General features: G+C 43.6%; 1 protein-coding gene and 1 long non-coding RNA gene across 4 annotated transcripts in view; both read left to right on the top strand.

The window, feature by feature from the left end:
- The first annotated feature begins 4,143 nt into the window (after positions 1-4,143).
- LOC113884265 lies at positions 4,144-6,467 on the top strand. The gene is made up of 2 exons (XR_003508835.1): positions 4,144-5,349; positions 5,741-6,467. It is a non-coding gene; the product is annotated as an uncharacterized LOC113884265 (long non-coding RNA).
- A 1,170-nt stretch (positions 6,468-7,637) lies between these two features.
- CNNM2 (cyclin and CBS domain divalent metal cation transport mediator 2) overlaps positions 7,638-23,961 on the top strand; it is a 186,470-nt gene continuing 170,146 nt past the window's right edge. Inside the window, exons 1-2 of one of the 3 annotated variants that reach the window (XM_027528646.1) lie at positions 7,638-11,354; positions 19,251-19,967. In XM_027528646.1, the coding sequence (XP_027384447.1) occupies positions 9,734-11,354; positions 19,251-19,303 (1,674 nt within the window). In that variant the 5' untranslated portion in view covers positions 7,638-9,733 and the 3' untranslated portion in view covers positions 19,304-19,967. Of the gene's footprint in view, positions 11,355-19,250; positions 19,968-23,961 lie in introns of those variants that run through there. The other 2 variants (XM_027528644.1, XM_027528645.1) reach the window with 2 other exon arrangements.

Genomic DNA, 23,961 nt, shown 5'->3' with positions numbered 1-23,961 from the left:
ACCTATGGCTTGAGCTTTCCTGCTTCATTCCAGTTTCTGTTTAACTGCTGATGCTGCAGTTCCCGTAAGCACAGCTCCCACTGAGGTTAGTGGGAGTGTTATGTGAACATAAGTTTTATTCTTCATTTTCTCCTGCTGGGTGAGCCTTGCTTGTCTTGGACTGTCGACCATCGCAGTCCCCTTCCCCAATAGGCGTGGGAGTGCTAGTCCGTCCTTTCATGACGCCGAGCCCTACCACAGTGACAGGTGAGGGGAAAATCAACTGGGAACAGAAGCATTCTGCTTCTTGCCTCATATAACAACAGAGAATGCTTCCTGTACACTGTCCAGAAGCCAGAGAGAGTAAGTAGAATGGCAAATGGATGATGTTCTGGGTGCTCTGTAAGCCAGACTTGGGTCTGCTCACTTTGCCTAAAGCCATTAACCTCATTCATGGAAGGAAAAGGGATGCAGGAGACAGAAAACAGTGTTCTTTCTAGTTCTGGTTCTGCTGCTGAATTTGTCACTTTCCCCTTGGAAAATCATTTGTCCACTTTGGGATTCACTTTGCTCAGCTGTAAAATGAGGTTTTGAACTCTGCATAATTCCCTTCCATCTCAGAAACAGACTTAACAGGTCTAGATTCTGGGGAAGCCACAGAGTTTTGAACAATTGAACTAGTTACCCACATTTATAAATCAGAAGGTTTTCCAAAAAATACGAATTACTGGCTTCTCTTGAAAAATTGGCAACCTGACCCTGCATTTCTGCACAGCTGCCATGGTCCCAGTGAATACTGGTTTCCCTGTTACACAGGGCATGTCTCTTTAGGCATCGTTTCTACCTGGTCAACTTTGCTGACCCCTGTAGGCAAAGGGTCCCATTTTAGGACTGGAATTTAGCACAGTTTCATCATAATTAAAAGTGAGGGTGTGTCTCCCCATTATAATTCAAATGATGGCTGGCCTCTGGCTTAATCTATGACTCTGACTTATATATTTAATTCATTACAAGCAGAAGCTAAGAAGGGCACTTGGAGCTGGGCAGGGGTGCTCACAGCGGGGAACCGAAGAGCGCTGGGGCTGCTTATGGTAATTTGACATATAACTCGGAGCCTGATTGTGTCAGGTGAGGCGACCTGGATGGTTTATTCTCTGTTCCGAGTTAACAGGCTCCCATCACATCAGTGTCTCTGTGAATATGAGATGAGCATCCCCAGGAAAGCAAAGCCTCAAAATGTCAAGTTGCTCGGGAGGAAAGGTTTTGCACAGTGAGCGCAAAAGGATTTGTGTGGCTTCTAGGCTTAATAGTTAATCTTTTATTAACTGTCTTTCTTTTCTTTTTCTTATTAACCTTATTATTCCTTTCAGTCGGATCTAACTAGGGAAATGATGTAAAGGAGGTGTTTTTATTTCTGCTTTTCAATAATGTAACAGGACCCCACCGAGGCAGCCCTTCACAAATGGTGATTTCTCCTGGGGAGGAGGAAAATTCACTGCTTTGTGTGCATATAAAGCATGCCAAATATCCCAAGTTGTTTCTCTTCTGAAAAGAACTCCCTTACACCTCCCTCATAATGCTGATTTTTCTAATTTTACAGAGGAGAAAACTGAGGCTGCAGGTATTTAAATGACTTTCTCAGTGGGAGTGCAGTCTAAGAAATGTTAGAATCAAGGCTACACCCGGCTCTTCTGACTGGCACCACTGCCTCGGAAGGTCTGTCCTTGCTCTCCTTTCAGTTCAGTTCAGTCGCTCAGTCGTGTCTGACTCTCTGCGACCCCATGAATTGCAGCACGCCAGGCCTCCCTGTCCATCACCAACTCCCGGAGTTCACTCAGACTCACGTCCATCGAGTCGGTGATGCCATCCAGCCATCTCATCCTCTGTCGTCCCCTTCTCCTCCTGCCCCCAATCCCTCCCAGCATCAGAGTCTTTTCCAATGAGTCAACTCTTCGGAAGAAGCACAAGCTGGAATCAAGATTGCCGGGAGAAATATCAATAACCTCAGATATGCAGATGACACCACCCTTATGGCAGAAAGTGAAGAGGAACTAAAAAGCCTCTTGATGAAGGTGAAAGAGGAGAGTAAAAAAGTTGGCTTAAAACTCAACATTCAGAAAATGAAGATCATGGCATCTGGTCCCATCACTTCATGGGGAATAGATGGGAAAACAGTGGAAACAGTGTCAGACTTTATTTTCTTAAGCTCCAAAATCACTGCAGATGGTGACTGCAGCCATGAAATTAAAAGATGCTGACTCCTTGGAAGGAAAGTTATGACCAACCTAGATAGCATATTGAAAAGCAGAGACATTACTTTGTCAACAAAGGTCTGTCTAGTCAAGGCTATGGTTTTTCCAGTGGTCATGTATGGATGTGAGAGTTGGACTGTGAAGAAAGCTGAGCACCGAAGAATTGATGCTTATAGCTGTGAAAAGAAGAGAAGTGAAAAGCAAAGGAGAAAAGGAAAGATATAAGCATCTGAATGCAGAGTTCCAAAGAATAGCAAGAAGAGATAAGAAAGCCTTCCTCAGCGATCAATGTAAAGAAATAGAGGAAAACAACAAAATGGGAAAGACTAGAGATCTCTTCAAGAAAATCAGAGATACTAAGGGAACATTTCATGCAAAGATGGGCTCAATAAAGGACAGAAATGGTATGGACCTAACAGAAGCAGAAGATATTAAGAAGAGGTGGCAAGAATACACAGAAGAACTGTACAAAAAAGATCTTCACGACCCAGATAATCACGATGGTGTGATCACTCACCTAGAGCCAGACATCCTGGAATGTGAAGTCAAGTGGGCCTTAGAAAGCATCACTATGAACAAAGCTAGTGGAGGTGATGGAATTCCAGTTGAGCTATTTCAAATCCTGAAAGATGATGCTGTGAAAGTGCTGCACTCAATATGCCAGCAAATTTGGAAAACTCAGCAGTGGCCACAGGATTGGAAAAGGTCAATTTTCATTCCAATCCCAAAGAAAGGCAATGCCAAAGAATGCTCTCCTTTAGGTGATCCCAAAATTTTAAAATATAGAATTAAGACGGGAAATGATTAGTACAAAAGCAAGCATCACTATAGTAGTGCAGACGGTAAGCAATCTTCCTGCCTAAATGAAAGAATCTGGCTGCAATGCAGGAGACCTGGGTTCAATCCCTGGATTGTGAAGATTCCCCTGGAGAAGGAAATGGCAACCCACTCCGGTATTCTTGCCTAGAGAATTCCATGGACAGACCGTGAGGTTGCAAAGAGTTGGAGACGACTGAGCGACTAATACACACACACAAGGATCACTATGTAGGGTAAAGAACGTGTGCGATCCAGAAGTGATAGATAGGAGTTTTCTCAATGAGGGGGTGGTTCCTGTTACCATTATAAAAGATTACAAAGTCAACATAATCTTTGCCTGGGACTGTCCCAGTTAGCCTCAAACTAGGTTATTTATTAATAGTACCTTTATTTTTTACTCTAAAACAGGTTCTGTTTTAAACAATAAATTATGTGGTCAGCTACTATAAATTTATGCACCTTTATGATGTTTATTTGGAGAAGGCAATGGCACCCCACTCCAGTACTCTTGCCTGGCAAATCCCATGGATGGAGGAGCCTGGTGGGCTGCAGTCCATGGGGTTGTGAAGAGTTGGATACGACTGAGCGACTTCCCTTTCACTTTTCACTTTCATGCTTTGGAGAAGGAAATGGCAACCCACTCCAGTGTTCTTGCCTGGAGAATCCCAGGGATGGGGGAGCCTGGTGGGCTGCCGTCTATGGAGTGACACAGAGTCAGACATGACTGAAGCGACTTAGCAGCAACAGCAACAGCAATGATGTTTATTATGAGGCTTTCCAGGTGGTGCTAGTGGTAAAGAACCCACCTGCCAGTGCTGGAGATGTAAGAGACATGGGTTCGATCCCTGGGTCGGGAAGATCCCCTCGAGTAGGGCATGGGAACCCACTCTACTATTCTTGCCTGGAGAATTCCACGGATAGAGGAGTATGGCGGGTTCCATGGGGTCGCAAAGAGTCGGACATGGACTGAGCGACTGACACATGAAGTTCCTTGACTGACCGTGAAGCTCCCTTCAATTCCTCCGTTTTATTTGTATTTCTTTTAAAGACATTCGATATTCCACCCTGCATTATGTAGTTACTTAGTGCATGTTTCCTGATGTTCTTACTAGTAAGTTTTCTGGGGTAACCTCTAGGTCCGCAATGCCTAGTGCTTATTTAGAAATGCAATCTCTATGGGTTGAATGAGGGAAAAAATGAATGAAAGAGAAAAAAAGAAATGGGGTGAGAAATAAGACACACACTTAAAGTTTAAAGAGAAAGCAGAGAATTGAGATGTGGTATTAATAAATGGGAAGAAGTACATTAAATCTTCAGTGTAGTGGTGTTTCAAATAAAACAAATATCTCAGAGGAACTAAAAATAGGAGCAGAATTTTTTCCCACTGATGCCTGGCCTATTATTTGTCTATATGTGGAGATTTGACTAATTACCAGAGTAGAGTTTTTGCTGCAACTTCAAATGATTTGCAAAGAAGACCATACAAATGAACTCAGTTGATATGGAAAAACTAGCATTTTATGTCTAGAGGCATAATCGAAGATCAGAGCTTGGGTATCAGATCCAGGGCTCAGAATTGGACTCGAGGGACCTGCTCCTTTTCCTGCAGTCCTGTGATCTCATAGTTACCTTCCTCCTGTCAGAGTCTGCCTTACCTCCCACATCTTCCTCACTCCCCAAGTGTGGCTTTTATGTTTAGATTTTTGAATCAGCAGTATTCATAGGGAGCAACATTTTAAAACCTAAAATTGCAACCTGGGTTGAATGTTTTGGTCACAATGATAAAGATAGTGGAGCACAGAACATCTCTTACAACTTTGTCCAAGACTGAGCTGGAGATTGGAACTGAGGTGATACAGAAGTCAGAAAGAACATGTAGAAGACTCTAGAAAGTCCCACAGTTGTAGGGTCTGGCAGTCTGGAGGACTGGGGGCAGGGCAAATAGTGGACTTAGTGCAGAAGAAGGACACCATGGGAGGTTTAGGAGGGGCAAACTCCCTGGGAGAAGGGGAGTAGGTAGGGTGCTGTCCAATGCACCATGGGGCCGGGGCCAGGAGGAGGGCAGTGAGGAGGGAGGAGGCAGCAGAATTTTAAGTGGCAGGGGGCCATCCACCATTGGCAGGGATTCTCTCCTGAGGAGCTTGGGTCCTTCTCAAAGGAGGAAGATTTTCTCACAACTCTGTCAAAAAGTCATGTTTTCCCTTCTCTTTTACCCCAGTGACTATGTCCAGAAAGTATCCAGAAAAGGAGGGAAATAGGAAAGCCTGAAACAAAAAGCCTGAAAAGCCCTCTATAGAAGGTAGACTGCATTGCTGATCTTATTTTGTTTGTCCTCTGTTGTGAAGAGTTCTCATTTGAGCTAAAAGAGTTCTGTCTTTAAACAAGTGGACAGCGTTGCTTCAGGGGGAGCTGATTTGATTGGAGGCAAAGTTTGGACAACACCAGCATCACCCAGTTCCTAATTTTCCTCAAAAGACCCAGTGCTTCAGTGACATTAAAATGTCATTTTGAATATTTTTCTACAGCTAGGCATTTTTCTGGGGGAAAAAGTTTCTCTATAAAACTGGAGCTTTATGTTGAGAAACCAAATGCAGAGAGAGCCATTTGGTGTTCTACTTGCTATCTTTAAAATCAAACTTGAAAAGACTTCTAGGTCTGGATACAGTGCCTTCCTGTCTCTGAACCTGCAGACAGGGGAGCATATTGCTGGCAGATGAGAGAACTGAACAGGCGCCTGACCCCTGGAGGACCCAGTGATGGATTCTAGCAAGAGAGGGTAAGTTAGGGAAGTTATCTGCTGGAGGTTCTGCTTTACCTAAGGAGGTGTGGAAGGTCAGAGTCAGAGCCTACCTAGGATTAGACATCCGTAGCAACCAGTAAGCAGTCTTGAGCCTTTTGTAGCTCTTTGTGGAGATTAAACATGTTCAGAATTCAGGGTTTTGTTTTATTTTTTTCTGCCAGATTTTTAAAAAAGAGATCCTGAGAAATAGGTGCTGCCCCTGCCCTCAATTCATCCAGATGGACAGACTGGGAAGCTCCTGAAGGTCAAGTCTGTATTAGTAGGCCCCCACTAAAGAGAGGGTAGGCCAGCTAAAAAGCCTCCAAACTTGAAGCAGGATCCCACTTGCTATGGAAAAATTACTCGGCTGGGGTGTCTAGATTGCTCTGTGTCTTGGGTGTACATGGAGAATGTATTTTTGTTTGTTTGCTTTTTGGCCACACAGCACCTCCTGTGGGATCCTAGTTCCCTGACCAAGGATCAAACCTGGGCCCTCAACAGTGAAAGCACAGCAGAATCCTAACCACTGGACCACCAGGGAATTCCTTCATGGAGAATATGATCCCCACTCGCCACATTCACATCTAGATGAACATTAAATTCACACAGGGAATTGTTGAACTTGTGTGTAAATTTGAGCTTGCTTTGTTTTTATATTATAAATTGTCTTGCTGGGTGTTTTCTGACATTTTGCTATGAACTTCTAACTTGCTTCTAAATTGCTGAATGCCACACTTTCCTGACTGTTCTAGTTTTCTCTGAAATGTACAGGAGATGTCTGTAGGTTTGGCAAGCCTCTCCTCACCCTCTTCTCTGCACTCTTATTCCAAAGGTATGCGCTCAGCATTTAAAAGCCTTTAATCAACTTCCCTCTTAGCTCCCCTAAGCAGACTTGTGCTCACACTTTTAATGAAGGTAAAACAGTTGTAGTTTTAATCAGCTCATTTAGAAGACCATATCTATCCTTAACCTTTGTCATATATTCCCCCAAAGCTCAACATTTCTTCCAAACTTTGATAATGTTATTTTTGTAAATGCATGCCAAGTCTGTGAATCAGGGCTTTTTTAAAAATCTAAACTTGTTTTTCAGATGTACCAGTATGAGAATTGTGGGTGCGGGAAGCAGTGTCAGAAACTGAAGGGTTAGAAGGACTTCCCTGGTGGTCCAGTGGTTAAAACTGTGTTACCATTGCAGGAGGCCTGGGTTTGATTCCTGGTCAGGGAACTAAGATCCCACATGCCACACAGTCAACCCCCCAAAACAACAAAAAACACCAAAATGAACCAATAATACCCGATGACCAAGGAACCTTCATCAGTTCAGTATGAGTTCAGTCACTCAGTCGTGTCTGATTCTTTGCGACCCCATGAACCGCAGCATGCCAGGCTTCCCTGTCCACCACCAACTCCTGGAGTTCACCCAAGCTCATGTCCATTGAGTCGGTGATGCCATCCAACCATCTCATCCTCTGTCGTCCCCTTCTCCTGCCCTCAATCCCTCCCAGCATCAAGGTCTTTTCAAATGAGTCGGCTCTTCACATCAGGTGGCCAAAGTATTGGTGTTTCAGCATCAGTCCTTCCAATGAACACCCAGGACTGATCTCCTTTAGGATGGACTGGTTGGATCTCCTTGCAGTCTAAGGGACTCTCAAGAGTCTTCTCCAACACCACAGTTCAAAAGCATCAATTCTTCGGCGCTCAGCTTTCTTTATAGTCCAACTCTCACATCCATACGTGACTACTGGAAAAACCATAGCCTTGATGAGATGGACCTTTGTTGGCAAACTAATGTCTCTGCTTTTTAATATGCTGTCTAGGTTGGTCATAATTTTCCTTCCAAGGAGTAAGCGTCTTTTAATTTCATGGCTGCAATCACCTTCATAGCAGCTCTGAATGCAGACCTTTAGTCCTCTTCCATATAAGAGAGAAGTCAACTTTATTAAAAAAAAAAAGACTGCAGGACTGGAAACTAGAGTTGAGGACATTATTTGGAACACTCAGAATAAAAAGTCTTTCATTTTTTAAAAATACAAGTACTGTTCTGAGCATCTACTATTCTTCTAGGCCCTGATGATACAGCAGTGAATAAAACAGACAAAATCATTGCCCTCAGGAAGTTTAAGTTCTAGTAGGAGACAGATATAAACCAAATTAAGGAAAATACAGCAAGGATGGAGTATAGGGAGTGTTTGGTCACTGGTTTATAAAGATGGACTTGAAACAGTTTTGAAGGAGGTAGACTAGGGTTCTGTGCTGACATCTGGGGGAAAGAGAGTCCCAGGCACAGGTAACAGCAGCAGGTGTACAGGCTCCCTGAGGGAGCATCCCTAGAGAGAATGAATAACCAAGAGAATCTGGCGGGAGCGGGGGGGACAGTAGGTCTTTTAGACCCTTGTCAATACTATAGCTGCCAGTGGCTTTTACTGTGATGAGTTGGAAAGCCAGAGTAGGGTTTCAAACAAAGAAGGGACAGTGGCTTATTTAACAAAACTACTCTGGCTGGTGGGTTGAGAAGGGAAGGGGACAGGTGTAGAAGAGGATAGAACAGTGAGGAGGCCCTTGCAGTTATGTCTATTAGAAATTAATAAAAATTTTACAGAAAGGAAAATGTGCTTGCAGCATAGAAAAAACGGAAATAATTATTTTTTGGATGTTTAAGTTCCAAGAAAAAAAAGCACTTTGGCTACTCTGTTTCCTCCAGATCCAGAGGGGCTTGGGAGTCCTTGGTCTTCAGATTTTTTTTCCTCCTGAGCCACCAATGAACCTAGCAGGGTTTGGTCAGTGTGTTTAAGAATGAGCCTTTATGGGTCTGCTTAGGATGTCCGCCCCGTCCCATTTCCCAGATTTACCCAAGTGCCTACTAGGAATAGATTCGTAAGTCCTACCCATCCAGTAAGTATGGAATGGGGCCAGGGAATATATATTTTCAGTAAGAAAGTGAAGGGATTCTTAAAACTTGGAAGATGGGGAACTGCCCCACCTCCTGAACACCTTTTTGGGTTTGCAGCGTACCTGGAAAGCATTGCAGGGAGCCTGTGCTACCGGCAGGTGGCGCTACCTGACCGTGAGCTGCAGAGGGCGTCTGTCCCTTACGGACAAGTGAGCGGCTCCAGCGGAGCGCGTAGGTGTGGTGTTGGGGCCCACCGGCCACTGCTCATCCCGAGCGGAGAGGCGCACAGGAGTAAAGAAGCGGGGCGCAGCCGGTGGCTCAGCTTCATTTTAGGCTAATGTGCATCTTGAGTCAGGAAGGCGCAGCCTTCTCTGAGCGGGCACTGAGCACGCGGGAGCCGGCAGCGTGGCCCGGCGAGAACCGGTCGCCTCGGGCCACAGGTCATTAGTCTAGCGAGCCAACCTAGGGACAGGGGTACTACCGAGGCCCCTCCGGGACGTCAGACTCGCAGAAGGCCCCTGTGCATTGGCCGCCGGGACGGGGGACTCCGCCCCTTTTCGTACGGCTCTCATCTGTGACTGGCTCTTGGGCCCGGGCTGGCCACACCTCCTCCCCTCGCACATACACAAGAGTCACGCGCCTTTCAGTTGGAAACTTGGAGTGCAGAGGAGGACGCTGTCCCTCGTCTCCCCACCCACTTATCTTGCCATTGGCTCGCGGCACCGCTCACGGCCACGCCCCCATTCCAGCCCCCTGGCTGGGAGGGCGGGCATCTGCTGGTGATTGGCTGGTCGGCCTGCCTCTCGCAGGAGCCGCTGGCACTCCCCCCACCCTCTCCCCCCTCCCGCTAGCCTCGAGGTCTCGGTGCTGGCCCAGGCCGAGTCAGTGTCAGTCAGGGAGGCGGGCTGCTGAGCAGAGGGTTCGAACACTGCGTTGCAATCTCGCCCCAGGGCAGGTCCCTGCGCTCGTGCCGCCGGCTGAGAAGCATGAAGCCGCAGCTGGAGCAGCCACCCTATGATTGGCTGTGGCGCTTGTGAACCCGAAGTAAAGATGGCGGGCGGGCAGGCAGCCGCCGCACTGCCCTCTTGGAAGATGGCGGCGCGCCGCAGCCTCAGCGCCCGCGGCCGGGGGGTCCTGCAGGCGGCGGCGGGGCGGCTGCTGCCATTGCTACTGCTGAGCTGCTGCTGCGGCGCGGGCGGCTGCACGGCGGTGGGCGAGAACGAAGAGACGGTGATCATCGGGTTGCGGCTGGAGGACACGAACGACGTGTCTTTCATGGAAGGGGGGGCGCTGCGGGTGAGCGAGCGGACCCGGGTCAAGCTGCGGGTGTACGGGCAGAACATCAACAACGAGACATGGTCCCGCATTGCTTTCACAGAGCACGAGCGGCAGCGCCACAGCCCCGGCGAGCGCGGGCTGGGGGGCCCCGCGCCGCCGGAGCCGGACAGCGGCCCCCAGCGCTGCGGCATCCGCACATCAGATATCATCATCTTGCCCCATATCATTCTCAACCGCCGTACATCCGGCATCATTGAGATAGAGATCAAACCGCTGCGCAAGATGGAGAAGAGCAAGTCCTATTACCTGTGCACGTCGCTCTCCACGCCAGCCCTAGGCGCCGGCGGCTCTGGGTCCGCGGGTAGCGCCGTCGGGGGCAAGGGCGGCTCCGGGGTGGCCGGGCTCCCGCCGCCCCCATGGGCCGAGACCACCTGGATTTATCACGATGGCGAGGATACCAAGATGATCGTGGGGGAGGAAAAGAAGTTCCTGCTGCCCTTCTGGCTGCAGGTGATCTTCATTTCGCTGCTCCTGTGCCTGTCGGGCATGTTCAGCGGCCTCAACCTTGGACTCATGGCCCTAGACCCGATGGAGCTGCGCATTGTGCAGAACTGCGGCACCGAGAAGGAGAAGAATTACGCCAAGCGCATCGAGCCCGTGCGCAGGCAGGGCAACTACCTGCTGTGCTCGCTGCTGCTGGGCAACGTGCTGGTCAACACCACGCTCACCATCCTGCTCGACGACATCGCTGGCTCAGGCCTGGTGGCGGTGGTGGTCTCCACCATCGGCATCGTCATCTTCGGGGAGATCGTGCCCCAGGCCATCTGCTCCCGGCACGGCCTGGCTGTGGGAGCCAACACCATCTTCCTCACCAAGTTTTTCATGATGATGACCTTTCCCGCTTCTTACCCGGTCAGCAAGCTGCTGGACTGCGTTCTGGGCCAGGAGATAGGCACCGTCTATAACCGGGAAAAGCTGCTGGAGATGCTCCGGGTCACAGACCCCTACAACGACCTCGTAAAGGAGGAACTGAATATCATCCAAGGGGCGCTGGAGCTCCGCACCAAGACGGTGGAGGACGTGATGACTCCCCTCCGGGACTGTTTCATGATCACCGGCGAAGCCATTCTGGACTTCAACACCATGTCGGAGATCATGGAGAGCGGCTACACTCGCATTCCAGTATTTGAGGGGGAACGCTCCAACATCGTGGACCTCCTCTTCGTCAAAGACTTGGCCTTCGTGGATCCAGATGACTGTACTCCCCTGAAAACCATCACGAAATTTTATAACCACCCCTTGCACTTTGTTTTCAATGACACCAAGTTGGACGCTATGCTGGAAGAATTTAAGAAAGGTGGGAAAATTTTGGTACCCTTTCATTGGCTTGCTCTTTCTCACTCCATCCTCCTCCCTACTTGAGTCCTCTACCCTTAGACCAACCCCCCAAGGCGAGTTGACCGGAATTTCTCCTCTCTTTTAATTGTAAAGTTGAAAGGGTGGCATGGATTTGGGGGTGGATTGAACTAGTAAGCCCTTCTAGGTTCTTTAAAACCACAAGACTGCCCTGGCTTGCTTCCCTCCCTGTCAAAGCAGGCTTCCTATTTTCTGTGCATGGTACTCTTACCCCCTGCACTCTGGCCTTGAGAGATCTGCTGCATTCATTGAGGGATTCTGACTGGGTAGATGAAAAAAGGGACCCGCTGATGCCATGCTGTGCCATTTGGTTGCCATGTACTAATCTCAGGCATTTGGAGAACGTTTAAATGGCTTTTCTAAACCCAGAGCAATCAGTTGATATTTCCAAGATTGGAAGTGCATTTTCAGTTGCCTCAGTTCCTGGTTGTCTGGTGACCTGTGGGAGAGATTAGGGTCTGCTTTTGAGAATAGGGTATGGGATAAGCCAGGTATCACTAAAGAAAATCACTCATTTGGTTGACTTGCCTTAGCTGGAAAAGAGGTGTTTTGTTGTTGTTGTTTTTAAACTAAAGCTATTTGTTAATATATAACTTGGAGAGACTTTTTATGAGGCTCTATATTGCTTAGCTTTCTTCACTGTTTGTTTACATTTACCTAACAACAAATAAAATTTCCCAAACTGAGTGTGGTTTTGGCAGAAAGCTTGGATCTTTAACAATGGGATTAATTCCTCTATACGGTTTGTCTATTTCTTGAGACTTTCTGGTTTAAAAGTGTTCTTTTTAACCTTGATCACCTGGTATGTTCAATGGAAGTATGTCTGCGAGTCATTGTTCCCTGTTCCAGGGAGTTTGACCAGGAAAGAGAAGTACAGAGGGTGGTGTGCTCACCTTTCTTGCATAGTGGTGTTTTCTGTTTGTTTTACCATGTAACAAACCGGCAACTCATACTGTTATCACTGAAATTCTGACTTTAAAAATGTTTCCAGTAAGTAGCTAGCTTTGTTAGTTGAAAGCCAAGATTTTGATACTGAGTCTTTAAATTGTTATGGTGTGGGTGCCGTGTTCCTGTGTTAGAATGTGCACTAACCTTTTAATGAGTCAATAGTCCTCAAAACTAACTTTTCCTTCTTCCAGTAGAATTTTGATCACTGAGAGTGGTCTCTCCACTGAAAAAGGCCATGTGTAAGTGATGACAGCCCGATGGCTGTGATGATATGAACATAGAGTATGCAGTTGTCCTAATTCCATTTTCCTCCCTGAACGCTGTCCTCTCTGGAACAGGATCACACTGCAGTAATTTTCAGATAGAGCAGAATGCGCTTCAGAGATGGGGTAATTTGCATTTAAAAGCAGAAGGAGATTCTTCTGGATTCTTAAACAGTAAAAAGAAAATGTCCATTATCTCTAAGTGACAGAGCTTCTTTGGAGATGGCATTATTCTTTCACTACTAAATTGTTAATTAGAGCATCTAACCAGTCTCTTTTTTCATTTTGCAGTAGAATGTGGAATACAGAAAACTGTCTTGAAATGCTTGAAAATGGCTTTGAAATACTTTATTTTCCTTTTGTTGCTAAATTTCCCAATATTGATAGAGATAATATATATATATTTTTATTATTCAGAATTTTTGCATATCTGCTGATGGTAGCACTGGTGTGTACTCCCTGCTGAAATCTTCTCTTCACTTCTGTATCTTTTATTTTCTTTGAGAATTTAGTTCTGCCCCTTGCAACTCATTAATCCTGCCCCTCTCTCAAAATCTCAAGATTTGCATTATTTTGAAATTTGGTTTTGATTGTCCTTGAGCAGTTTTCCTCTGAATGATTTATTTTTACTAGGAACTTTTCTTTTCCCCAAATTACCTCTCACAGTCCTTTCTTTGAAGTGTATCCTTTAAATTGATTGAATTGATAATATTTTCCTGTGAATTCTAAAAAAAAAAAAGATAATGCACAAGATTTTATTTTTGTCTGTAACCAGAATAATGTATTCAGTTAAGAAGACAGTATGATTTAAAGGTGCATTCATGCTAGAAGCTTATTTGGAAGAGTGGGCAATGACAGTTGGTTGCAAATGGGAAATTTAAGCCACGATCTTAAAAGGCTACAGTGGGTGCTTGTTGCTTAAACTGTCGAAATAATTGATTTTTCACCTTCCTTTCCTTGATTTTTTTTTTTTAAAAGAGTGTGGCCGTTTTAACCTTACTAATAGCTGCATTATTTCTTTTTTCTGCGTTAGTTAAAATATTTCACCTGATTTTTCTTTCCTTCATTTTCTGATTCAGTTATGAAGTAATGTGAACAGTCAACCTGCTACTGTTTTTTTCAATTGAATAATGCTTTATGGGATGGTTTGAAGACTTTTACTTCTTCTCTTTTCCTCTTTCTCCTAACACCACCAACTATAACTCCCCCACACAGGTTAGACCCTTAATCCATGTCTCATTAAAAATTATCCTTCCTAATTAGAAATGTCTGCATTGAAGCCTTTCCTGGGTATAGGTCTGCATCGTTAGTCTCAGTTGTTCATTACTACGGAAGGGCAAAGTTTCTGTAATGTGCAAAGAAAAGCTACCTTATGTAGTGGCTTCCCAGGTGGCTCAGTGGTAAAAAACCCACCTGCTAATGCAAGAGATGTGGGTTCAGTTCCTGGGTCGGGAAGAGCCCATGGAGAAGGAAATGGCAATCCATTCCAGTATTCTTGTTTGGGAAATCCCATGGACAGAGAAGCCTGGTGGGCTATAGTCCATGGGGTCGCAAAAGAGTCAGACATGACTAAGCGACTAAAACAACAATCACCTTTCTGTGTTATGTAGTATATGTAAATAATCTTCTTTCTAATGATTAAAAGTTTTTGCCTGGCTTTGGTGCTAGTGGTGAAGAACCCGCGTGCCAATGCAGGAGACATAAGAGACACGGGTTCGATCCGTGGGTGGAGAAGATCCCCTGGAGGAGGGCATGGCAACCCACTCCAGTATTCTTGTGTGGAGAATCCTATGGACAGAGGAGCCTGGCAGGCTACACTCCATAGGGTTGCAAAGAGTTGGACAGGACTGAAGCAACTCAGCATGCATGCAGCCCTGGCTACCAGGAAACTCATGGCTTTCCTTGAGGTTAGAAGACAGTAATTATGCTAATTTTGCAGTTAGCTCATTATTATTACTTATTTGCTCTCTGCAAGGTGCAGGGCTTAGTGCTTTACATGAATCACCTTGTTTAAATCTTCTGATAACTGATTGAGGCGCCATCTCCATTGTGCAGATGACGAAATTGAGGCATAGGTGAAGTGATGTGTTCAAGGTCATTGAGTAATTTCTTGTTTTGGGGTTGGTGTGACAACCAGACCTGTACTCTTAACCATTCTATTATGCTGATCCCTTGATCCCGATTTTACATTTTTATTTTAAGTGAGTGTGAGGTTTGATCAAAACATTGCCTCAGGGCTTGTTGAAAGCAACAGACACAGAAATGTATTTAAACATTAAACACGGTCTTAAACCAGTGCTTTTGTGATCTGGTACCTAACAGTTGGTGTCCCCACTTTTGCCATTAAAATAAGTCAGTTTCTGATGTGTATGATCCTAAATCTAAACAATTCTGTTTCCAGTATTGTGGGTCAAGATTCACTTTGATACTGTTTTGAGCTAACACTGTGTTGTAGTCCGCTGCCGCTGTAGCGGCTTACTGTATCCACTGAGTAGTAGCTAACGTATGGCATCCTGTTTCACTCTTAGTCTCACGTCTGTTTGTGTTGCAGGGCTAACTCAAACCCAGTTTTGTGTTTTAATCCTGATTTTATTTACATTTTTTGTAGCCACTTTTGGGATAATTGGTTGCCACCGAGCCTCCTGTACAGCCCTGCCCCTCCCCACCCCCCAGTGTGCCACCATCAGCCTTTCTCTTTGTAAGCTTTTATAGTTACTTATAAACCTAAAAAAGAGAATAAAAGTAAATCCCACTAGTGGATTACGAGAATTTTAGAAAAATCACCTAAAGCAAAGTAGTGTAGAGGAAGGGAAAGCTAAATTAAAGCTTGCTACCTTTGTGTGCAGAAAGTGCCCTGGAGGCTCCTACTATACCTGGCGAAACCTAACCAAAGTCTGTGGGCTCCGAGCCTCCTAGTTTGTTTTGCTTCCTTTTGTTTCTTGTAGCTTTGGAACAGTCGTATTCCAGGATTGCGGAGCAGGCTGTTCTATAGCCGCTGCAGACTTTGCCGGACTATTTCTTTCATTTTTTTTAAAACTTGAAACAGGTAAACTCATCAGATAATGTTCTTTAAGGGAAGAATGCAGTGTGTAATTTTCACTTAAACATTAGGTATACAAGTTCTCCCTTCCTGTAACACAAGTCTTTCTGTATTAATGTGCTGAGAGCTTAATATTGAAAACTTTTTTCCTCACCAAATACAGTGTTCCATTTGTCTAGAATCTAGGAGGATGTTTTTATTGATATTTAAAGGTGTGACTGGTGTCGGGGTGAAGGGGTGGGGGTGGATATATTTGTTTTTTTGATCTTGTAGGTTTATTAATTCTTTGCAAATTAATGTGCAAACATGTGATACTAGTATGATTTTGCACGTTTTTAGAACATAATTTTGAAATATCCAGATAGTATAGAATCAGAGCTGGAAGACAGGCAACAGCTCATGGATCATGTGGTCCAGTTTGTGAAGCTTACCAAATGATGAGACTGACTTGGATCACTTACTAAGAATTACTTCCTAAGCCTCACTAAGAGACCCCCTGAACTAGACTCTCTAGGGAAGGGGCTTTGGACTCTACACTGTTAACAGTTACTGTGAGGTAGTTCTTGTGATGAGGTGAGTTTAGGAAACTTTGGTCTAGTCAACCTCTTAATCATTGGTCTAGTCAGCCTTTCTCGAGCAGGAGAGAATGAGGAGAGAAAGCTAAGTGACTTGTGTAGGGCCACCCACCTAACTAGTAGCATCAGTAGCCTTACAACCTGACTTGGAATGGAATGGAGGTCTTTCCATTCCAACAAGCAGGTCTTCTGGTTCCAAGTTCAGGGTACCTTTAAACAAATATTCAGCTTTGCCATTGGTTTTTATTTGCTTTGTGATTTTGATATCTATATTTTTGATATCTGGCATTCAAGTCATCTTTGACAGGCATTTTGTTACATAGAAAATGAGTCTGAATATGTGACCTCATTTTCTTTTAGTTTTTTTTTTTTTTGAGTTTTTCTCCTCTGCTTAGATTAGACAGAATGGGAAAGACTAGAGATCTCTTCAAGAAAATTAGAGATACCAAGGGAACATTTCATGCAAAGATGGGCACGATAAAGGACAGAAATGGTATGGACCTAACAGAAGCAGAAGATATTAAGAAGAGATGGCAAGAATACACAGAAGAACTGTACAAAAAAGATCTTCATGACCCAGATAATCACAATGGTGTCATCACTGACCTAGAGCCAGACATCCTGGAATGTGAAGTCAAGTGGGCCTTAGAAAGCATCACTATGAACAAAGCTAGTGGAGGTGATGGAATTCCAGTGGAGCTATTTCAAATCCTGAAAGATGATGCTGTGAAAGTGCTGCACTCAATATGCCAGCAAATTTGGAAAACTCAGCAGTGGCCACAGGACTGGAAAAGGTCAGTTTTCATTCCAATCCCAAAGAAAGGCAATGCCAAAGAATGCTCAAACTACTGCACAATTGCACTCATCTCACATGCTAGTAAAGTAATGCTCAAAATTCTCCAAGCCAGGCTTCAGCAATATGTGAACCGTGAACTTCCAGATGTTCAAGCTGGTTTTAGAAAAGGCAGAGGAACCAGAGATCAAATTGCTAACATCCGCTGGATCATGGAAAAAGCAAGAGAGTTCCAGAAAAACATCTATTTCTGCTTTATTGACTATGCCAAAGCCTTTGTGTGGATCACAAGAAACTGTGGAAAATTATGAAAGAGATGGGAATACCAGACTACCTGACCTGCCTCTTGAGAAATCTGTATGCAGGTCAGGAAGCAACAATTAGAACTGGACATGGAACAACAGACTGGTTCCAAATAGGAAAAGGAATACGTCAGGGCTGTATATTGTCACCCTGCTTATTTAACTTATATGTAGAGTACATCATGAGAAACGCTGGACTGGAAGAAACACAAGCTGGAATCAAGATTGCTGGGAGAAATATCAACCTCAGATATGCAGATGACACCACTCTTATGGCAGAAAGTAAAGAGGAACTAAAAAGCCTCTTGATGAAAGTGAAAGTGGAGAGTGAAAAAGTTGGCTTAAAGCTCAACATTCAGAAAATGAAGATCATGGCATCTGGTCCCATCACTTCATGGCAAATAGATGGGGAAACAGTGGAAACAGCGTCAGACTTTATTTTTTGGGGCTCCAAAATCACTGCAGATGGTGACTGCAGCCATGAAATAAAAAGACGCTTACTCCTTGGAAGGAAAGTTATGACCAACCTAGATTGCACATTCAAAAGCAGAGACATTACTTTGCCAACAAAGGTCTGTCTAGTCAAGGCTATGGTTTTTCCTGTGGTCATGTATGGAAGTGAGAGTTGTACTGTGAAGAAGGCTGAGCGCCGAAGAACTGATGCTTTTGAACTGTGGTGTTGGAGAAGACTCTTGAGAGTCCCCTGGACTGCAAGGAGATCCAACCAGTCCATTCTGAAGGAGATCAGCCCTGGGATTTCTTTGGAAGGAATGATGCTAAAGCTGAAACTCTAGTACTTTGGCTACCTCATGCGAAGAGTTGTCTCATTGGAAAAGACTCTGATGCTGGGAGGGATTGGGGGCAGGAGGAGAAGGGGACGACAGAGGATGAGATGGCTGGATGGCATCACTGACTCGATGGACGTGAGTCTGAGTGAACTCCAGGAGTTGGTGATGGACAGGGAGGCCTGGCGTGCTGCAATTCATGGGGTCACAAAGAGTCGGACACGACTGAGTGACTGAACTGAACTGAAGATTAGACTATGAGCGTGTTTTATGAAATGGGTGTTGATATATAGATTGAAGCCTTAGGTAAAGTGTAAACTATTTCTTTTTCTTTTGAGTTAACTAACTTGTTTTAGATATCCCTGAATGATTTTGTTGTTGTTATTGTTTCTTCTGTGAGAGTAGTGAAGATTGGATTTGGGACTAAGGGGTGAATCTTCTTTGATTGTTTTAATTTTTGTTCAAGGTGCAGGTCTGTGACATTTCCATTGAAATAGTCATTAAAGCATTTGAAGCATGTGTCCCATTCATGCATCTGTGTGTTCCCCTTTTCAGGTTTTTTATCATGTAAACATAATTCTTACAGAGGATCCAGTCTGAATTTTGAAGGTTATTTGTGTTAGTATCACTGAAGCCTTTTAGGTCAAGACATGCCATAGATGAATACCAGGTCTGACTTAGTATTACCTGGATGAAATAGGAAAGGATCTTGTTCTGCTTTTTCTCTTGGTCTTTATCATTCCAAACCAGTACCATACTATGAGGTAGTGGTTAATTTTAATTATTAGCAGCCCTAAACACAAGTTAAAATCTTATTAACCAGGAAAATGCACAAAATAGACTGAGCCAACATAATATTTTATGATTTTATTTGCTCTTGAACTACTTCAACTTTTAAGAGCAAACCTCTGGACTTGAATTAGATGTTTACAGTACTTTAGTTACATATAAATTAGTATATTTCTTTCTAAGGAGCCCTTTCCTCTAAATACACATTTTATTGGTAGTAAGCGTCAATTCCAGTAAGATTTGTTTGGCACGTAAAGGACATTTATTAAACTAAATACATAGACATGGATGACTGGGATTGAATACAATTTCAGTATTGTCTTTTCATCTTCTTTTTCTCAGAACACGAACAAGAAACCCGAAATCCTACCAACACTGCAAAGGAGAGACAATAGGAAGCATTCTTTCAACATCACATCACTGGCACCTCTAGGATGTCTGCATAGAGGGATGTTCAGGGAGGCAGGCTGCGGAAGGGGGAGAAAGGGGACTAAGAACAAGCACCCTCTGAAGATGATGTGTTTATTAGACTGGCTGAGGGCTTGATGGACATAATGGGGGTGCTGACTCTTCCCCACTTTGACATCAGTGCGACCATTGATCATAAATATTGATATAGTGACGATGAGATCCTCATTTCTTCATACTTAACCCTCTCTTGCTGTCAGACATAGATGGGAATGTTTCTTTCTTTGAATTCACATCCTGTGGGGAGGCTACTACCTGCTAGCATAAAGGTTAAAAAATACGTGGTCTTCCTGAATCTACTTTGGACAAGTAACTTAGCCTCTTTAAGCTTCAGTTTTTTCATAGTAAAATGGGATATTTTCTAACTCATACTGTACTTAGTAAGGATTCATGTGATAATGAATGTGAAAATGCTTCTACACCAGTAGCAGTCACTCTGCTGCTTGCTCTTCAGGTGCTGGGTTGTGTCTGACTCCATGATCCTGTGGCCTGCCGCCCTCAGGCTCCCGTCCTTCACTGTGTCCAGGAGTTTGCTCAGATTCATGTCCTTTGAGTCCGTGATGCTATCTAACCATCCATCCTCTGCTGCCTCCTTCTCCTTTTGCCTTCAATCTTTTCCAGCATCACTGTCTTTTCCAATGAGTTGGCTCTTTGCATCAGAGTACTGGAGCTTCAGCTTCCAGCATCCGTCCTTCCAATGAGTATTGGAATATTCCATTGGAATATTCCAATGAATATTCAGGGTTGATTTCCTTTAGGATTGACTGGCTTGATCTCCTGGCAATCCAAGGGACTCTCAAGAGTCGTCTCTAGCACCACAGTTCTAAAGCATCAGTTCTTCAGTGCTCAGCCTTCCCTCTGGTCCAGCTCTCACATCTGTACATGACTACTGGAAAAACCATAGCTTTGACTATATCAGCCTTTGTAGGCAAAGTGATGTCTCTGCTTTTTAATATGCTGTTTAGGTTTGTCATAGCTTTCCTTCCAAGGAGCAAGTGTCTTTTAATTTCATGGCTGTAGTCACCATCTGCAGTGATTTTGGAGCCCAGGAAAATAAAATCTGTCACTGCTTCTACTTTTTCCCCTTATATTTGCCATGAAGTGATGGAACTGAATGCCATGAGTTTTTTGAATGTTGGGTTTAAGCCAGCTTTCTCACTCTCCTCTTTCACCTTCATCAAAAGGCTCTTTATTTCCTCTTCACTTTGTCCTGTTAGAGCAGTATTATTTGCATATCTGAGGTTGTTGATATTTCTCCTGGCAGTCTTGATTCCAGCTTGTGATTTATCCAGCCCAAGATTTCGAATGATGTACTCTGCACATATGTTAAATAAGCAGAGTAACAATATATAGCCTTGTTGTACTCCTTTCCCAATTGTGAACTCCTTTTCTAGTTGTTCCATGTCCGGTTCTAATTGTTGCTTCTTGACCTTGTATACAGGTTTCTCAGGAGACAGGTAAGGTGGTCTGGTCTTCCTATCTCTTTAAGAATTTTCCACAGAGCTCAGTTAACCATTATTTTTATGTAATGATTCTGTAGACTCTTTGGTGGTGGTCTTGGTATTTCTCTAGACTAATGATTGCAAGTCAAGAGAGACACCTTGGGTCATGTGTGCACCTAGTTGTTAATGGAAGTTGCAATTTTTTTTTTTTGGTGGGCCCGTGTGGCTTGCAGAATCTTAACTCCCTGACCAGAGATTGAACTGGGGCCCCTACAGGGAAGTGCTGAGTCTGGAATTCCCCTGGATGTCGAAACTTTGAAAAGTGGCTAATCATAGTAGGTTGTTTTTTGTGTGTGTGTGATTGAATTCTAGGCTTTTCTAGCCAATGCTGTTACTTACGAGATGGCCACATGTGTATATGTTTTTAAGGAAAACAATGCAATTGATTACATGTTCTATCCTCTTTAGAGTAAGAATGCTGAATTAAAAAAAAACTTCATTCTCTTTAACTGTAAGAGACTGAAAAAGACAGCGAAGTTTAAAAGAAATAGAACAAATTCTCATGGATTTTGGAAAGCCTTGAATAATCAAAGTTAGAAGATTAAAGGAAGATGTCAAATTACTCGGACAAAATTTTTTAGCATCGCTATTTTTTATGCTTTTGACATAATCAGTGTCTAATATAGCAAGTTTTTGTTGCTAATAGCAATGTAACTTTGTAATACTTGGACGGCAACCAGGAATCATAGAAATATCCTTCAAAGGGTTTAGTAATTTTTTTCCCCTGGAAATCTTAATTCAGTGATACAGTTCCAGAGGAGAAAAGAGCTATGTTGGCTTTTCATGTTGCATGTATATTGCAAAAATACCTATAAATAGTGAAAAATTAGAGATGACTTAAATATATCTAACACTTTAAGATAGGACATGGAAGAAAGGAGTTAAGAAAATGATAGGTGTCAATTAATCACAATCAATTAATCACAACCATTTAATGATCATATGGTCATTAAAGGCCATGTAGCAATATGGAAGATTTATACCGACTATTTTGTATAGATTATAGATATGTGAAAATATACATGTGTATAGACTGGAAGGGAACATGGACAAGTTAATAGTTGATGTGTTAGGATAGGGTGATCATAGATCATCTTTTCAAAGATCCCTTTGTTAACTTTGCAGAATAACATACCTGGCAAAAATTCAAATCTGCTGAGAACATTATGAGTCCTGTTCTTGGGAAAACTGACCTTTACTAATGGAGAACTCATATTATTCCATTTCTCCTTAGGAACATTTTGCTGTTGAGACAAATGGTTCCTTTACATTTTTTAAAAATTGAGATATAATTAACATACCACAAAAATCACCCATTTTATGTGTACAACTTGGTTTTTAGTGTATTCACAAGGTTGTGTAGTAATCACTACTGTCTACTTCTAGAGCAGTTTCTACTCCAGAAAGAATCATGTTAGTAGTCACTCTCCATTCCCCTCTTCCCTGGAGACCATTAATCTACTTTCTGTCTCTGTGGATTTGCTTGTTCTGGACAGTTCATGTAAATTATATCATACACTACGTGGCCTTTTGTGTCTGGTTTCTTTTACTTAGTGTAATGTTTTCAAGGTTCATGCAGGTACATCCATGTAACATGTATCAGTGTTTCATTCATTCATTTTTATGGTCAAATAGTATTCCATATTATGGATATACCACATTTTGTTTTTTCACCCATCAGTAGATGGACATTCAGACTGTTTCTAGTTTTTGGTTATTATAAATATGAGTATACGTGTTTTTGTGTGGATGTAAGTTTTCACTTCTCATGGGTAAATGCCTAGGAGTAGAATTGCTGGGTCTATGGTAACTCTATATTTAACCCTGAGGAACTGCTAAACTGTTTTCCAAAATGGCTGCACCATTTTATATTCTCACTGAGAATGTATGAACATTCCAATTTCTCCATATCCTTGCCAACTCTTGTTATTGTTGATTGTTTAATTACAGCCATCCTAGTAGGTGTGAAGTGGTGTCTCATTGTGGTTTTGATTGGTATTTTCCTGGTGTCTAATGATGTTGAGCATCATTTCATCTTGTTGGCCATTTGTTTATCCTCTTTGGAGAAAAGTCTATTCCAATCTCTTTTGTCCATTTTAAAAATTGCATTGTCTTTTTATTATTTAATTGTAAGAGTTCTTTATGTATTCCATATACTACTTTCTTCAGTTCAGTTCAGTCGCTCAGTCGTGTCTGACTCTTCGCGACCCCATGAATCGCAGCATGCCAGGCCTCCCTGTCCATCACCAACTCCCGGAGTTCACTCAGACTCATGTCCATCGAGTCAGTGATGCCATCCAGCCATCTCATCCTCTGTCGTCCCCTTCTCCTCCTGCCCCCAATCCCTCCCAGCATCAGAGTCTTTTCCAATGAGTCAGCTCTTCACATGAGGTGGCCGAAGTACTGGAGTTTCAGCTTGAGCATCATTCCTTCCAAAGAAATCCCAGGGCTGATCTCCTTCAGAATGGACTGGTTGGATCTCCTTGCAGTCCAAGGGACTCTCAAGAGTCTTCTCCAACACCACAGTTCAAAAGCATCAATTCTTGGGCGCTCAGCCTTCACAGTCCAACTCTCACATCCATACATGACCACAGGAAAAACCATAGCCTTGACTAGATGGACTTTTGTTTTCAAAGTAATGTCTCTGCTTTTCAATATGCTATCTAGGTGGGTCATAACTTTCCTTCCAAGGAGTAAGCATCTTTTAATATCATGGCTGCAGTCACCATCTGCAGTGATTTTGGAGCCCAAAAAAAGTCTGACACTGTTTCCACTGTTTCCCCATCTATTTCCCATGAAGTGGTGGGACCGGATGCCATGATCTTCGTTTTCTGAATGTTGAGCTTTAAGCCAACTTTTTCACTCTCCACTTTCACTGTCATCAAGAGGCTTTTCAGTTCCTCTTCACTTTCTGTCATAAGGGTGGTGTCATCTGCATATCTGAGGTTATTGATATTTCTCCCGGCAATCTTGATTCCAGCTTGTGTTTCCTCCAGTCCAGCGTTTCTCATGATGTACTCTGCATATAAGTTAAATAAGCAGGGTGACAGTATACAGCCTTGACGGACTCCTTTTCCTATTTG

Source organism: Bos indicus x Bos taurus, chromosome 26 (assembly GCF_003369695.1).
Source record: "Bos indicus x Bos taurus breed Angus x Brahman F1 hybrid chromosome 26, Bos_hybrid_MaternalHap_v2.0, whole genome shotgun sequence".
NCBI classification, from domain to species: Eukaryota; Metazoa; Chordata; class Mammalia; order Artiodactyla; family Bovidae; genus Bos; species Bos indicus x Bos taurus.
The sequence above is the reverse complement of the archived record's forward strand: the minus strand, read 5'-3'. Positions and strand labels throughout refer to the sequence as shown.